General features: G+C 62.4%; 1 protein-coding gene across 1 annotated transcript in view; it reads left to right on the top strand.

The window, feature by feature from the left end:
• The window catches only part of PEX14 (peroxisomal biogenesis factor 14), a 100619-nt gene extending 85601 nt beyond the window's left edge, over window positions 1-15018 (top strand). The window contains exons 4-9 of the mRNA XM_056110988.1: window positions 832-948; window positions 10192-10277; window positions 11868-11970; window positions 12873-12970; window positions 14077-14168; window positions 14466-15018. Coding sequence (XP_055966963.1) covers window positions 832-948; window positions 10192-10277; window positions 11868-11970; window positions 12873-12970; window positions 14077-14168; window positions 14466-14892 — 923 coding nt within the window. The 3' untranslated portion in view covers window positions 14893-15018. The remainder of the gene's footprint in view (window positions 1-831; window positions 949-10191; window positions 10278-11867; window positions 11971-12872; window positions 12971-14076; window positions 14169-14465) is intronic.
• The last annotated feature ends 390 nt before the right edge of the window (window positions 15019-15408 follow it).

Raw genomic sequence — 15408 nt, 5'->3', positions numbered from 1 at the left:
ACCCCGGGGAAAAGGTCCCAGCTGTGGACCAGCCGGACACGTGCCTCCACACTTGCCTTTTATTCCCCGTGGGCAAACCCCCTCCACGGGCGGGGGCCTCTGCAGACACGCCACAATCTCCCCATGTCCCCCTGCACTGCGCGTGTCATTGAGGGCGTTGGGAGGAGTTCGAGTTGCCCAAGAAGCCGCTAGCCACAGGCGCCCGCCCGCGCCGCTGAGAGCCCGCAATCATCATTGGAAAGTTTGGGCCCGGCCTCGTCGTGATGTTTTCTTGTTTTATTTTCTCCTTTACATTCCATATCCCATTCATACTAATCACAGTCAGGCCTGATTTTTCTTTTTATTTCTGCATTTGTCATAAAATAAAGCAAATTATTCCCGTCTTCGGAAACGATCTAGACTAATTAGTCGTCTCACCCAATAATTAGTTTTTTGTTTCCCTGTCTGTTTTCATGCATTATTGTTAGTTTTTTCCCCTCTTTTTTTAACACCATTACGGATTAAAATGAGCCACATTTGCAGTTGATGGTATCTGTTTTCGGGGAAGAATGGAGAATTGCAGTACGGAGCGACTTCAAAAGCAGCAATAAACTCAAGGATAAATTAAGGAAATTGAATGAGCCACATTTGGAAGCAGTGTTGAGGCTAATATTCTGTCGCTTAAGGTTAAATTGCAGCTGAGAGAGGTTCCGGAGAATCCGAAATCGGGGAGGCAGCCGGCAGGCAGGCTGCGGTGCGCGCGCGGCTCTGGCTCCGTGGGGCGCTGCCCGGGGCCCGGCCACGTGCGCGGTGGCCAAAGCCCCTCACCCCGACTCTGTCCTCTGTCCCCAGGGCTGACGGATGAAGAGGTGGACCTGGCCTTCCAGCAGTCGGGCACGGCCGCCGAGGACCCTGTTCCCGTGGGCCCGGTCACACACGTGGTCCCCCTTCAGCCCCCGCACCTGCACAGTAAGTCATACCCGACCCCTGCCCGACTCACCTTGCCCGTCTCGGGGTCCGCACGGCCGAGAGGGGGGCCAGGAGCTAACACAGGCACAGGGAGTGTGTGTGTGTGGGGGGGGGCCAGTTTCCAGGAACAAACCTGAGCCGCATCCAAGGCCTCGACTCCTTCGACTCTTAAGTCAGTGACAAGCGGCTTAAGAAGCGACGAGAAGAAATGAGTTTATTGGGCCGTTTCGCATACCAGGGCTCTGGGCAGGATCTGCCCTGTTCCACTGCTGGGAACTTGTGAGCCCGGTCTGTTCACGTTTGCTCCCTGAAAATAACCTGGCCTCCGAATCTTATTTTTACTTATTTGATTTTCTGGGGAGAGAGAGAGAAAGGGTTTGGGCCACACCTGCTGGTGCCCAGGGCTTCCTCCTGGCTCTGCACTCAGGAATCGCTCCTAGCGGGGCTCCGGGTCCTGTGTGGTGCCGGAAATCGAACACCCTTCAAGGCAAGATCCTTCCCCACTGGCTCCTGATTTGATTGATTGATTGATTGATTGATTTGGTTTTGGGGCCACACCCGGCAGTACTCAGGGCTTACTCCTGACTCTGCACTCAGGAATCCCTCCTGGTGGTGCTCGGGGGACCATATGGGATGCCAGGGATCGAACTCAGGCTGGCCTTGTGCAAGGCAAGTGCCTTACCCACCAGCCCCTCCTAATTTTATTTTTAAAAAACAAACAGGAGTAGAGTCGGGGGTCTCCTCCCTTTCCTCTGTGTTCCCTCCCCTTCCTTCTGATCCGGGCGATATCATATGTGTTTATAAAGTGTTTGTCAGTCTCAGAGAGTTCAAGATAAAAGTATAAATGTTCCCTTTGAATATTGCTTTGTATTATTCCACAAGACGATGATCCACAGGAGTTTCTAACCAGACACTCCGGAAGAATGGTTCTTAAATTTAGCGCTATCTGCGCACCTCCAAATTACAACCAGGCCCCTTCCGTAAATCACTTAGGAAAAGTCTTGTGGACTTAAAAGTAGACTCCATATCTGCAAAACAACTCGTGTTGTTTCTTTAATGGATCTCAGCCCGAGATCTTTCTTTCAAAGTGCCTTTTCTCTTTTTTTTGGTCTTCATTTTGTCTGTCTCCAGAGTCCTTTCCTGTCCCCCCCCACCCCCCCCACACACACATACTTGAGAAGAGAGTATTCTAGAGCAGATTTGAAAAGGCGCAATTTATTTAGTTTGTTTCTGGGCCATACCCGGCAATGCTCAGGGGTTGCTCCTGGCTCAGCACCCAGGAATCACTCTTGGCCGTGCTCAGGGGACCATATGGGATGCTGGGAATCGAACCCGGGTCGGCCGCATGCAAGGCAAACGCCCTACCGCTGTGCTATCGCTCTGGCCCCTGGCAGTTTAGAACATCTCCTCGGTGTGACCACCCCCTCCCCCTCCCCTCCCCCCCACCCCCCCACCCCAGGCCGGAGCTGCCCTTTCACCCTCCTCTCTGACCTCCACCCCCAGCCCTGCTGAGTGAGAGTGAGCCGGAGCTGCCGGCCCCGTGTTTGGGCTGAGTGGAGAAGGAGAGGGAGAGTGTGAGGGGCCGGGGCACCCCCCTGCCAAGTCGCTGTAGCCCCATTTTCTCCCGCGGGCCTCCCATGGCCCAGAGCACGGGCCCGTGTCCCGGGTGACCGCAGTGGCGGGCTGCAGAGAGCCGTGGCCAGGTGGAGCCCTCTCCTCTGCCACCAGCTTTCTCAAGCAGGCCAGGGACCTGCTTCCCGTGTTGTCCTCTGACCCAAGGCCCCGCACCTACCTGGTCTGTGCTGGCTGGGTTGGCGGCAGGAGCCTCTGAGCTGCCTGTCCGTTCAGTTCCGCCTTGGCTCTGGGGCTTCCTTCGAGGCTGGTCTCCTGACATCCCAGAAACTTCTTGCTCAGGACAAATCGTTCTGGCTGGGGACAAGGCTCCCCAGGAACTCCCATCTCGGGCACAAAGGGTTAAGCGGCCAGTCTCTCCCAAGGCGTCTGGGGATGCGGGAGGGTCTCTCGGGTTCCTGCAGATTTCTGGAGCAAGGGCATTTCCACATGGATGTATTTAGGGGGTCTCCCAGCCCTTCCCGGAGACGGGCTTTTTGCCGCGTGCAGGAAAAACATGATGAAGGAATCTTATTTTTTAGTTTGGGGGCCATACCCAGTGATGCTCAAGGGTTCCTCCTGGCTCTGCACACAGGAATCCCTCCTGGCGGTGCTCAGGGGGACGCTCTGGGGTTTCAGGGATTGAACCCGGGTCACCCGCAAGCCAGGCAAACGCCCCTCCCCGCTGTCATATTGCTCTGGCTCCAGTGAGGGGAATGTTAATACCTGCAGCTTCCTATTGTCACCGTTGGTTCCCAGCTTCTCACCCGTTCTGCGGGGGCCAACGCTACCTCTCACTTCTGTACTTTTGCCAAGAGGTGTCAAAACTGCTCCAAAAAAAAAAAAAAGCTTGATTTTGATTAATATAGAGAAACAAGACTTTGCCTGACTGATAATAAAACTGATAAATGACATTTGAATTACTTGTAGCGGTAATTTATTACATAAAATATCTTTTATTTGACATGCGATTAGTTGCTAGAAGCATCACTCAATCTGACTAGTTTAAACATGCTCTAAAATGAACCCAGTAAAAACCCGGGCTGTCTGCTGCTGGCGTTATGAAATATACTAATCCGGGTGCCGGGAGGAAATCTGACTTTAAATATTTAAATGATTAATTGGGTTTATATATTTTTTTTACCTTTCTAACCCCCTTAATTACAAGCAAACTCAGGGGAGTTTCTGAACTAGGTGTGCAGTCTGCACGCCTATCAGCGGGGCATTGTCTGCGTCCATGCGCGATTTATGGCTCGGGGAGCTGCCGCGTACGCACAGCCGCGGCCCAGCCCGGCCGACCGGAGCCCACGCCGGGGAGACGGGGGGTCCTCCCACCTCTGGGCCCCTGTCCGCGGGGGGCTGCTCTGCTGAGCGCCCACGGAACCCCGAGCGCGGGGCTGTCCCCCTCAGGCTTGGTGGCCGTGCTCGTCCCCGCGGGGTGAGCGCCCGTCTCGCCGCGTGAGGCTGGGTGCGTTAGGGCCCCGCTCGCACTCGGGGTGAGCCTGAGCTTTCTGACTCCCGGGCTGTCGGGGAGAGAGAGCAGCAGCTCGAAAGGAAAAAAAAGGATCATAATAAGAGACATTGTGATTTAATGCCAAAACTTAATTATACAGACAAGAAATTCCCCCAAGAATTCAGAAAAGAGGAAAATTCTGTGGGCTCGAGGAGTGGGGGGCGGCTTTGTGCTGGGGGGGGAGGTGACAGCCGGAAGGATGACGTGGGGTGACAGGAGACCTGAGCGCCCAGGCCTGGCATGAAAGTCAGGGGCGCGGTGGGAGACAGCCTCTCCCGCCCCCACTTGCGTCGCTCTCTGCTCACCGCAGAGGCCTTGCGCGCGTGGAATGCGTGTGTCTGTGTGCCTGTCTGTGTGTGTGCACGTCTGTGCTCACTTTTGTGTGCATGTGCCTGTGTGTGTGTCTGTGTGCTTGTGCCTGTATATGTGAGTGTCTGTGTGTGAATCTGTATGTGTGCACCTGTCTGTGTGTACAAGGGTCTGTGTGTGCATGTGGCTGTGAGCTCGTGGCTGTGAGCTCGTGGCTGTATTTGCTTGTGTCTAGGTGCACATGTCTGTGTGCATGTGTCTGTGTGCTCGTGTTTGTGTGCCTGTGTCTGTGTGTGCGTGTCTGTGCACATGTCTGTGTGCATGTGACTCTATGTACTTGTGCATATATCTGTGTGCATGTGACTGTACATGTGTCTGTGTGTGCACAGTGTGCCTGTGTGTGCGTGTCTGTGCACATATCTGTGTGCACGTGACTATGTGTACATGTCTGTGTGCATGTGACTTTACAGGTGACTGTGTGTGTACATGTCCGTGTGCGTGTATCTCTGTGCATGTGTCTGTGTGTGCGTGTCTGTATGTGTGCATGTCTCTGTGTGCATGTGCTTGTGCATGCTGGCATGTGCCTCTGTTCATGCTTATGTGTGCACGCGTGTTTGCGTGTGCGTGTGTGTGTAGGCCCATGAACATACACGTAGTGGCTGCCGGTCCCAGCTTGAGCGGATTTTTGCTGAGTCCTCCCGGGCGGGAAGCCCTCCTCCCCCTGGGGAGTGGCGGTGGGATCTGGGCACAAGCCCGTGTCCTCTTAGGCCCCACGTCCCCACACTGCTGGGAGTGACAGACTGGCCTGTCCTGGGCAGCATCCCTGGAGAGCCTCCTGTGACCTGTCCACATCTCCGATTGCTGCTGCACGGCTGGCGCTGTAGGGGACCCAGGGGAGGCCGGGGGCATCTCTGAACTGCCCCTTGCTTTGTCCTGTGGGGGGGGGCAGTTGTGGGTTCTCTGGGCGGGGCTTGGGGTGGCACTGATGAGAGCAAGTGCCTCTCTAGAACTGGGAAGGAGGTCGCGGACCCTCCTGCAGGGTCAGAGTGAGCACTGCAGGCTGAGGCAAAGGTGTGTGATGTGAAACAGGCCCAGCAGGAGAGGAGGCCAGCAGGGGGACCACGGCAGGGGCAATGTGTCACTGCAGACCATGCCCCAGACACAACCCAGCTCCTGCACTGGCCCCCTCCCCCCCACACACACATACACATTCACCCCAGCTCATGCACCAACCCTCTGTGCAGATGTGAGTCTTTCGAGCAGAGTCTGAGGCTGGGCCTGGCTGGTGTCCGAGGTGCATTTGTGGGCTGAGTGGTGAGAGGCCTAGCCAGACCTTTGCTGGGGTCACTGGACCCTGCAGTCTGGCCTGAGTCGCTGAGTGCCGGGCATGGCCTGCAGGAGGCTCCACACAGTGACAGCCCAGGCCCGGTGCGCACCGCAGGGGGTCTTGGAACGGAAGAGGATGTGGCGGTGGGAGCCGGCGAGGAGAGACCTCGGCTGTGTGGTTGGGGCAGCCTTGTCCGTCCCAGAGAGGCGGGGCTGACTCTGGAGTTCCGGTCACTGCAGTGCCGGGGACCCTCTGCCTGGGCTCCCCTTTGGCTCAGGGGAGCAGCTTCCAGCCAGCCCCGTCCCAGCCCTGCTGTGCTTCCTCAGGACAGCCCATGTGGACAGCCCAGTTGGGGGCACTGTGGGGAGGAGCGAGAGCCTTGGGCATGGTGGGAGCTGGCCCCTGGCCTAGGGGAACACCCAGAGGACTATGGCCCATCCCCCAGAGTCTGGGCACTCCCGCCACTAAAGGCCTTGCTGGCCTTGCCGTGATGGGCCCAGGGCACTTGCATGTGGCCCCAGCCCTGGCTACAGCCCAGCACCCACAGTTGAGGCCGCATAAACCTAGATTCAGGGTTAGGGACACTTCTGCAGGGAAGGGCCCTCGGGGCCAGAGTCAGGCCTGGACCGTGGAGCCGCTGGAGGCCGCAGTCCTGGGTTTGCCGGCATTTTCGGAAATTGGTTTTGTTGTCCTTGACACAAGAAAACAGAATGCAGAGTGTCTGCATAGTTGTAGGTTTGCAGTTGGGCTCGGGTGCTGCCTCCTGGCCACCGGCGTGGGGCCCAGCCGAGTGTGTGCAGGGGTCTGCACGGGGCCCAAGAGGTCAGGTAGCACTGTTGATGCCCAGGGCCTTGCTCCGTATTCCCCTGGCCATGTGTCCCCAGGGCCTGTGCAGTACTCGGGGCCATCCTGGGCCCATGCTTGGAGCCTCACTGGCCCTTACTGTTTTCTCCTTCCCACTGATTACTTACTTTTTTTTTTTTTTTTTTTTTTGGACCACACATGGGGATGCTCAGGGCTTACTCCTGGCCCTGCAGTCAGGAATTATTCATGGTGGGCTGAAGAGACCGTACGGGGTGCCAGGGTCGAACCCGGGTCAGCCGCTTATAAGGCAGACGCCCTCCCGTCTGTCCTATCGCTCCTGCCCCTTTTCCTTTTTTTCTTTCTTTCGTGTGTGTGTGTGTGTGTGTGTGTGTGTAAATTTTATTGCAATTTCCCCATTCTGTCGACACACACAGCACACAATTTGGGGTTGTGGCTTCCCATCCCTAGCACTAAAGTTCCAGAGTCGGACCCCACCCCACAGAGACCCCTCTGCTCAACCCCCCTGCCAGCAGTTATTTGGGGGGTGGGGGTGTCATGCCCAGCAGTGGTGTTCAGGACTTATTCCTGGCCCTGCACTCAGGGGACCAGATGGGATGCTGGGACCAGTCCCGGGTCTGGCGCCTGCATGGCGAGCGCCCTGCCCCCTGCTCTGTCTTCCTAGGGAGATGGACCAGGGGCCTGCGTCCAGGCCAGACCCTTACCTGCCTACCTGCAGCTCAGCTAGCACCACCTGGACTGCCCCAGGCCCCCGTGCCAGCCCAGGCTCAGTGTGGGGTCCAGCAGCTCGAGGCCGGGCCCATGTGCCTGCTCTGGGCCCCGAAGTCAAGACTGTGAGGCCCAGACGGTGGCCGTGCAGGAGCGTGGGGGCGGCCCAGGACTGGGCTGGCAGCTGTCGGCTCTGTCGGGTGGGTCTGGGGATGCTGGCGGGGACCACGGGGCAACTCCCGGGGCCTGCAGTCGTGTCTGAGCCGGGCAGGAGAGGCCCCTTTGCACCTGGTGCCCGGGAAACGCTGGCCCCCGACGGCCTTCCCAGGGCACCATGCGCGGCTGGGGGCTGAGCCGGGTGGACAGAAGGGCAGACGGGAGTGTCCTCGCCGCCCCGGCTGGCACCGCTGGATCCAGGCCGTGGGAAGTTACCTTCATCTCAGCGTCTCTTCTTTCACTTTGCCACGAGACAGAATTGAATCACACATCTCCGAAACGAGTGAAATGGCATTTCAGCCCCTTGTCTTTATAGACTCTCTGAACTTTCGGAAAGATCATTCCAGTCCCTTTTCATTAATAATGAAAACCAGGGGCCAATAAAATGTTCTTAGTGCGAGGCCGGCAGGAGTGGGGGCAGCGCGGGCGCGAGGCGAGGCGGCCGGGACCCACAGGTGTTTGCCACGCTCACGGAGTCAGGGCGCGGGCAGGAGGGTGTGGGCAGGAGGGCAGGGGCCTGGGCATGGGCAGAGGGTGCGGACAGGAGCTCAGATGGGGGAGCGGGCAGGGGCACGGGCAAGGGTGCGGGCAGGGGTGTGGGCAGGGGTGCAGGGAGAGGGTGCAGCAGGGGCAGGGGCAGAGGTTGCCGGCAGGGGCGCAGGCAGGGGGCGGGTAGGGGTGTGGGCAGGGGCACGGGCAGAGGTTGCGGGCAGGGGTGTGGGCTGGGGCATGGGCAGGGGTGCAGGCAGAGGGTGCAGCAGGAGCAGAGGCCATGCGCAGGGGTGAGGGCAGAGGTGTGAAAAGCGTCTCACAGCATTTGAGGTGAACCACTGGGCTGTCCAGACGTGGCATTGTCCACAGGGAAGCGTCCGGGCCCTGGTCATAGGTGTCCTGGGTGGCAGCTGTCTCCTCCAGGTGGTCAGCAGAGGGCGTTTGAGAAGTCAGCGGGGCGTGGAATGTTCTGGAGCGCGTGGTGAAACGGCACTCAAGGATCCTGGCCACGTGGCCGGCTGTTGCGGTTGAGGCGTGGCGAGACGCCAGCGGCCCGAGCACTTCCCCCAGAAGGGATGGGGGTCCGGGACCCAGGCCCAGGGCTGGGCGCGGGGGAGCCTCTGCCTGCGCCCAGGGGAGGGGCTGCTGCGGAGCTCTGCACCCCCCGGGAGCCCCAGCTTCTCCTCCGTGCCCGGAGAGGGCAGCAGGAAACCAGGGCCCAAAACTCAGGTCCCAGCAGAAAGGGAGAAGGGAGGACGGTGACACCGTGGAAAGGTGCCTGCCTCGGGCCGCCCCGGGGAGGAGGAGGGCGGAGGCTGCTTCCTTCCCGGGCACTGCCTGGGGAGGCAGGAGGGACCGGATGGAAGGACACCCATCCTCAGGCAGCAAGGCCTCCGCTGGGATTGGCAGGAATCTCGGCTGTCAGCCCCTAAGACTGGGCCGAGGCGGGAAGCCGGTGCTGCTGGCCCTGTGGTGGGAGTGACCAATGGTCCCTGGTCACACAGCTGTCCCCAGCCAGCCTCCAGATGTCCCTGCGCGTGTACCCGTGTGTACCTGGGTGCACATACCTGCATGCCTGAGTGCCTGTGTGCTCATGCCCATGTGAACCTGTGCATCACATACCTGTGAGCAGTACCTGTGTACCTATGTGTATGCGTGCCTGTGTGTGCTCACCTGCATACCTTTATGTGCCTGTGTGTGACTGTGTACCTGTGCATGCCTGTGTGCTCACCTGTGTCCCTTTGTATGTGCTCACCTGTGTCCCTGTGTGTGCTCACCTGCGTGTGCCTGTGCACGTGCCCACCCACGTGTACTTGTGTGCCCTTGTGTTCCCGTGTTCAGAGCTCTGTGTCTCATACCTCTAACATGCCTTGTGCGCCCCCACATACGCCTGTGTGTGCTGGGTGCACATACTCGCCAGGTGCAGCAGTGTGTCCGGCCGTGAGCACTGGGGCCCGAGCCAGGCAGCAGAGGGAGGAGGTGACTAGGCTAGCGTGGGGAGAGGCGGGGAGCAGGGGCGGGTCCCTTCTCTCTGTGAAGCCCTCGCCCGTGCGCATTGCTGGTCAGTCACGCCCACCGGGGCCTGTGAGCTGAGGCTGCCCGAGGGCCTCCCGCTGCTGGCTCCAGCCTGGACAGGACTCAGGGCCATGGGGCAGGAGCCTCAGTGTCCGGTTCTGCCGCGCAGGGGAGGGGCTGTCCTGTTCCCTGGCCGCCTGCACCCGCTCCTCCCACACGCCCACATCCGGCCCCCCCCACTGCTCCCCTGGGGGCATCAGAGTACCCCAGGGGCACAAGAAAAGGCCACGCTGAGCTGCACCAGCTGAGCTGCACCAGTGACCGTCACCCGCAGAGAGGGCAGCATGGTGCTCCCGCCCCTCCCCGGCCGTCCCCAGGGGACAGTCTCTGCTGCTCTCACAGAGCCCGTGGGCACTGGGGGCAGGCGTGACCCCGACTCAGGTGCAGAGTAGGGGCCTGCAGAGATACCTCCAGGCTGTGGTCCTGGCCGCTCCTTGCCCCCTAGGCGCAGGCGTGTGTGTATATGTGTGTGTGCGCGCGTGCACATGTGTGAATGTGGATGTGGGTGTGAATGTGCACGTGCACGTGTGACCGTGTGTGTGTCGTTCATTCTCGCATGCATGTATCCACGTGTCTACACACGTGCACACATGTGCGTCCGCGCACGTGTGCATGCGTGTGCTCTTGCGCGTGCATGTGCGGGGTCCCTCTGACGAGACTCTCGCCCTAGGCCCCGGGGGCTCGCGGTGGAGAGATTATGGTGCCTTGGCTATCATCATGGCAGGGATCGCCTTTGGCTTTCACCAGCTCTACAAGGTGAGTCTGCCCTCCTGCGGCTCCCCATGTCTCCCCGAGACCCAGACGCCCACCTCGAACGCGGCACGCCCACCTTCCCTGCTGGCTTGGCGCCTCGACCCTGGGCATGGGGGCGCGGAGCAGGGACACCAGAGCCCACCTCCAAGCCCAGCCTGACCTGGCCACCTTGGGCCCGTGTGGCCCCGGGCTCGGTGGCTGCACTGTGGAGTGGAGCCCAGCTGCACTGCCCCCGAGGGGCGGGGTGGGGGGCACCCGAAATGGGGCAACCGCGCGGAGGCCCCTGGTGTGGGCGAGTCATGTGGAGTCGGGGTGATGCTGGCTGTGTCCACGCACAGCTGTCACCACCCTGGGCCTCCCAGTCAACCTCAGGCCTGGGGGGATTGTGGGCATCCCCCACCTCCCCGCCCGGGCCCCCCTCCTCCCCACACAAGCGTCCCGGATGCAGCGGCTGGGTTCTGGTGGGACGGGAGTGGAAGCCCCATAGTCTTTTCTGGAAGAATGAGGCAGGTCCCGGGGCAGAGGTCAGCCTTGGCCGCAGGTCAGCCCCGCTGCTCCCACTGACGTTTGCTCAGATGGCATCAGCGGGCCCTGGACTCGCTGCTGGGCATCCGGCGTGTGACCCCGGGGTTCTCCGTTCCCAGTCGGTGCAGGAGCTGACCAGGTCCGCGGTGCTCTAGGTTCCGCCAGGGCAGACCCAGCCCGGGCTGGGGGTGTGGAGTGCAGAGGCAGATGGGTCTGGACACACACACACACACACACACACACACACACACACACACACACACCAACCCAGATGGGTCCGGACACACACACACACACACACACACACCCCAACCAACCCAGTCACCGTGCACTTCTGCCCAGACCCAGAATTCCAGAGCAGTGCCGGTGGTCCCAGCTGTGCCCACTTGGCACGTGGCTGCCTGGCACCCCCCGGGCCCTGGTGGCTGTGGTAAGCGCCCCCTTGGCCCCCTCCTCGGCATGGCCAACCCCAGCACGGACTCAGGCCCCGTTGCTGAAGGCAGTTAGACGCACTTTGTAAACTGGGCCTTGCCTCAGGGGTCCCGGGAAGCAGTGTCTCCCCAACACCCCCAGAAGTCCCTGTGGGATCCTTTCCCACAGGATGTGTTCCGGAGGGAGCAGAACCAGCTTCTGGGCTGCCCCCACCCCCTGGCCTGTGCCCGGGCCCGTCCCGGGCACTGCTCACAATCAGACAGCTCCAGCCTCAGCCTTCCCACGGCCCTCCTGAAGGAAACTTATTCTGAGGGTTCAGGCCTTTCCCGAGTGGGAGAGGCCCCTCCTGCTCTGGTTTCCCCTTCCTTCTCCCCGGCACTCCCTGGCCCCCGGCGCGGCCCTGGCCCAGGCCTGGAGAGGTGCCGGGCAGGGGTGAGGGGCGCCCCGTCTGTGCGCTCAGCTTCCTCAGCGGACCGCCAGCGCCGCCTGCCGCCGCCCGGGTGGCTGCCTTCCGGAGCATTCCGGCCACTGCACGGCTGGTCCCCCGCCTGCCCCGGCCCAGGCCCAGGGGGACGGGGAGAAAGTTGGTGGGCAGCGGGAGCGCCTGCAGGAGCCAAGCGCACCCCCTCCTTGCAGAAGTATCTGCTCCCCATCATCGTGGGCGGCCGGGAGGACAGGAAGCAGCTCGAGAGGGTGCACGCAAGCGTCGCGGAGCTGAGTGGCAGCCTCGCGCAGACAGGTAAAGATTAATGACTCCATCAAGCCGCCCTCCGAGCCTGCTCCGAGCAGCCCCGGCCCGGCCCCTCCCCGCGCCCCTCCGTCGCCACTTTATGTGGTGACTTCATTTATCTGCTCTGAGAATCTGTTCACATTTGCAAATGAAGCCGCCGTCATTTCGGTTTAATTTGAAATTGCTTGTTTACTGTCGGCGCGGCCTCAATTAATTATGTTTTTACGGAAAGGCTCCCAACCTCAGAATATTAATAAGGGGAATAAAATGACAGCCTTTCTAAGGGCTGTAAAGTTCATTTTTAATTTCTGCGTCTATGAGGTTTCTAGGGGGGTTTCCAGCACTCTCCCCCCTGCCCTCGAAGGATCCCACACGGGGTCAAGAGAGGCTGTAATCACCGCGGCTCCGGGGACCCCCGGGCCACCTCCCTGTCATCGACTCCCCGGGACGCGTTCATTACCCGCTGCCCGGTGGTGGCCCTATTAGTCGAGACCAGCGGGCGGCTCAGCTCCTGCCGAACTTGGCCGTGGGGAGGCGTCTGTACCGTCCAGGGAGGCCTGTCCCTCGGGGGCACCGATGAAGTTACCCCAACTTCCCGTGCTCCCCGGGCAGGGCCAGCCCATGACCCCTGGGGCTCGGCCGCCTGGACACAGCAGGAAGGTCAGAAGGAGCAGCGCCCCGAGGGGTCCAGAGGTTGGGAGGGGTGAGGGGGATGCAGACCCCCCGGGGGGCAGAGGGAGGGGGCGGGTGGCTGCCTCCTGCACCCCCAGACACCTGAGGCGTGGGTGAATCCGTGCACTCCGGTGCAGCTCGCGGAGACCCGCGCAGCGGAATGAGGGGACGCTGGGGGGCTGAGGGTGGGAGCCGGACAGGGCGGGGTCAGCGCAGGCCCCTGACCCCCCTCTCCGCAGTGACGCAGCTGCAGATGACGCTGGCATCCGTGCAGGAGCTGCTGCTGCAGCAGCAACAGAAGGTCCAGGAGCTGTCCCATGAGCTGGCCACGGCCAAGGTACCACCCGGACATAGTCCCCGTCCCCTGTGGTGGGGACCCTCCTAGACGGCACCCACAGGACCCCCCCTAGGCCAGGATTCACGCTGCTGGGGCCTTGCTGAGCCGCCCCTGGCCTGGGCTTCCCCTCGCCACTCCCTGCTCACTCCACAGTGCTCCTGGTCTCGGGGCAGCCCTGGGGCACTGAGGGGTCCAGAGCTCAGGGCTCAGTGACCCCCCCCCCTCTTGGGAGGAGCCGGGCATCTCCTGAGAAGAGGATCCCTGGGGAACGGCCTCCCACCCCCACAGAGCCGGGCAGGCGTATGCCCACCCCCTCCCCCGCTGACCCCCGACCCCACCACCCCGCTGTTACCTTCTGGTGGCCAGGGGCCTTTCTGGAAATCGGAAAACCATTTGCAGAAGTTTGGTTTTCAGATGAAGTGCATCCAGTGCATGTTGGGGGCGGGGGTGGGGGGGCTGCCCACCCCGCAGGCCCGCCCTCTGCACCCATGGCGGGCCCCCTCCTCCCCCTAACCCCCCCCCCCCCACCCGCTAAGCCTAAACTCCCGTGTGTGAGCGCTTCACGGGTGCCCATAAACCGGCGCTGTGTTTTCTCAGCTGCCATGAGAGTTTTTATATCTGGCTTCCAAGCGCCTACTGCAGGCCTGTAAAAAATTAAAAAGAAAGCGTGTTAAGTAATTAAAGAACCAACAGAAAACTCGGGCGGAGTGCTCGGCAACTGCTTTTTAAGGAGACTTGGCTGGAAAGCCCCAGATGTTTCGCCGGTGCCGTGGCCTGGCCTGGGGCTTGCTGGTCAGTGGGCTGCCCCGACTGGCGGGTTGGGGACACCTGGGCAAGCGGCCCCCCTCCCCTGCGTCACTGTCCCACACCCATCCGGCCCCCTCACCCCGGCTTTGCCTTCGCTGTGGCCCAGCCAGGACAGGGAGCCCCAGGGGAAGGACTCAAGAGCCGCAGGACCCCGTGGGGGGATGGGGGGCAGCGGTGGGCGTGTCGTGGGGGGACGGGAACATCCCACACCCAGAGGTGGGAGGCCGCGGTCTCCCGGGGGAGAGCGAGGGTGCGGGTGGCCCCCCTACACGCCGCCGACCCCGCTCCCCGTGACCCAGGCCACCACGTCCACCACCTGGATGCTGGAGTCGCAGAATCTCACCGAGCTCAAGTCAGAGATCACGTCGCTCAAGGGGCTGCTGCTGAACCGGTGGGTGCCCGCGGCTGCCCGTCCCCCACCCCCGGGCCCGCCCATGGTGGCGTGGGGCAGCTGGTCCCACCTGGACCTTCGTCCCACTGAGTCAGGGGGCCCAGGAGCCCTGGGTACGGGGAACCTCGGGGCGCCTGGCCCACCCTGGCCTGGCTCTGGGGGTGCAGGCCTGCTGGCCGCACCGGGGCCTGGTCACCGCTGCCCCATAGACGGTGCCCGGGACCTGGGCCCGGAGTCAGGGGTGGGGTGGGCCCGCCCAAGAACCGCCCCCAACCCCCGCCGTGTCCCGTCCCCCAGGCGGCAGTTCCCTCCATCGCCCTCGGCCCCGAAGCTGCCGTCGTGGCAGATCCCGGTGAAGTCCCCGTCGCCGCCCAGCCCCGCGGCCGGGCCGCCCCACAGCAGCAGCGACATCTCCCCGGTCAGCAACGAGTCGGCGTCCCCCGTCAAGGACGGCCACAGCCCCGAGGGCGCGGCGGCCGCCTACCGCCTGCTGGGCCCCCAGGACGAGGCCGCGGGCGCGCTGGACGTGGCGGGCCAGGTGCGCATGGAGGTGCAGGGCGAGGAGGAGGTGCGGGAGGACGACGAGGACGAGGACGTGGGCCGCGTGGACGAGGACGCCGGCCTGGGCGTGCAGCGCGAGGACCGGCGCGGGGGCGACGGGCAGATCAACGAGCAGGTGGAGAAGCTGCGGCGGCCGGAGGGCGCCAGCAACGAGCGGGACTAGCCGCGGAACCACCCCACACACACACGAGGCGTCCATCCCGCCCTCCCGGGCGTCCACCCGGCGTCCACGCCCCGGCCCCCTCGCAACCCCCTCACGGCGCGTGGGACCCAGGGGGCCTGTCTCCTGCCGGGGCGCGCCCTCCTCGCCCGTCCGCCCGGCACGCGCTGATGCCCGCCCCCCCCGCTGGCCGTGGCCCCCAGGCGGGACCTGGCTCGCCCCGTGGGCGCTGGGGTCGGGTTCGGGGCTCCCGTAGGCCCCACTGTATAGATTGTAATAAAGTCGAGCTGCCGCTGTCTGATCCCGCCTGGCCTCTCTGCTCTGGGCCCCTGCACGGGGGCGGAGGGTGGGGGGCGTCCAGCCCGGTCCCTGCGGCGGCCCCCCTGCCTGTGCCGTCCATCCCACACAGAGGGTCCGGCGGGGTGACCCGGCTCCTGTCCTGTGTTCCGGCCTGCAGAGCACGAGCTCCTTAAATGGACACGTGCTCCCAGCCGCCCCCCCCACCCCCCGCCGTTCCCT

Source organism: Sorex fumeus, unplaced genomic scaffold (assembly GCF_029834395.1).
Source record: "Sorex fumeus unplaced genomic scaffold, SorFum_2.1 ptg000011l, whole genome shotgun sequence".
Taxonomy (NCBI): domain Eukaryota; kingdom Metazoa; phylum Chordata; class Mammalia; order Eulipotyphla; family Soricidae; genus Sorex; species Sorex fumeus.
This window is presented reverse-complemented; position numbering and strand designations above follow the sequence as displayed.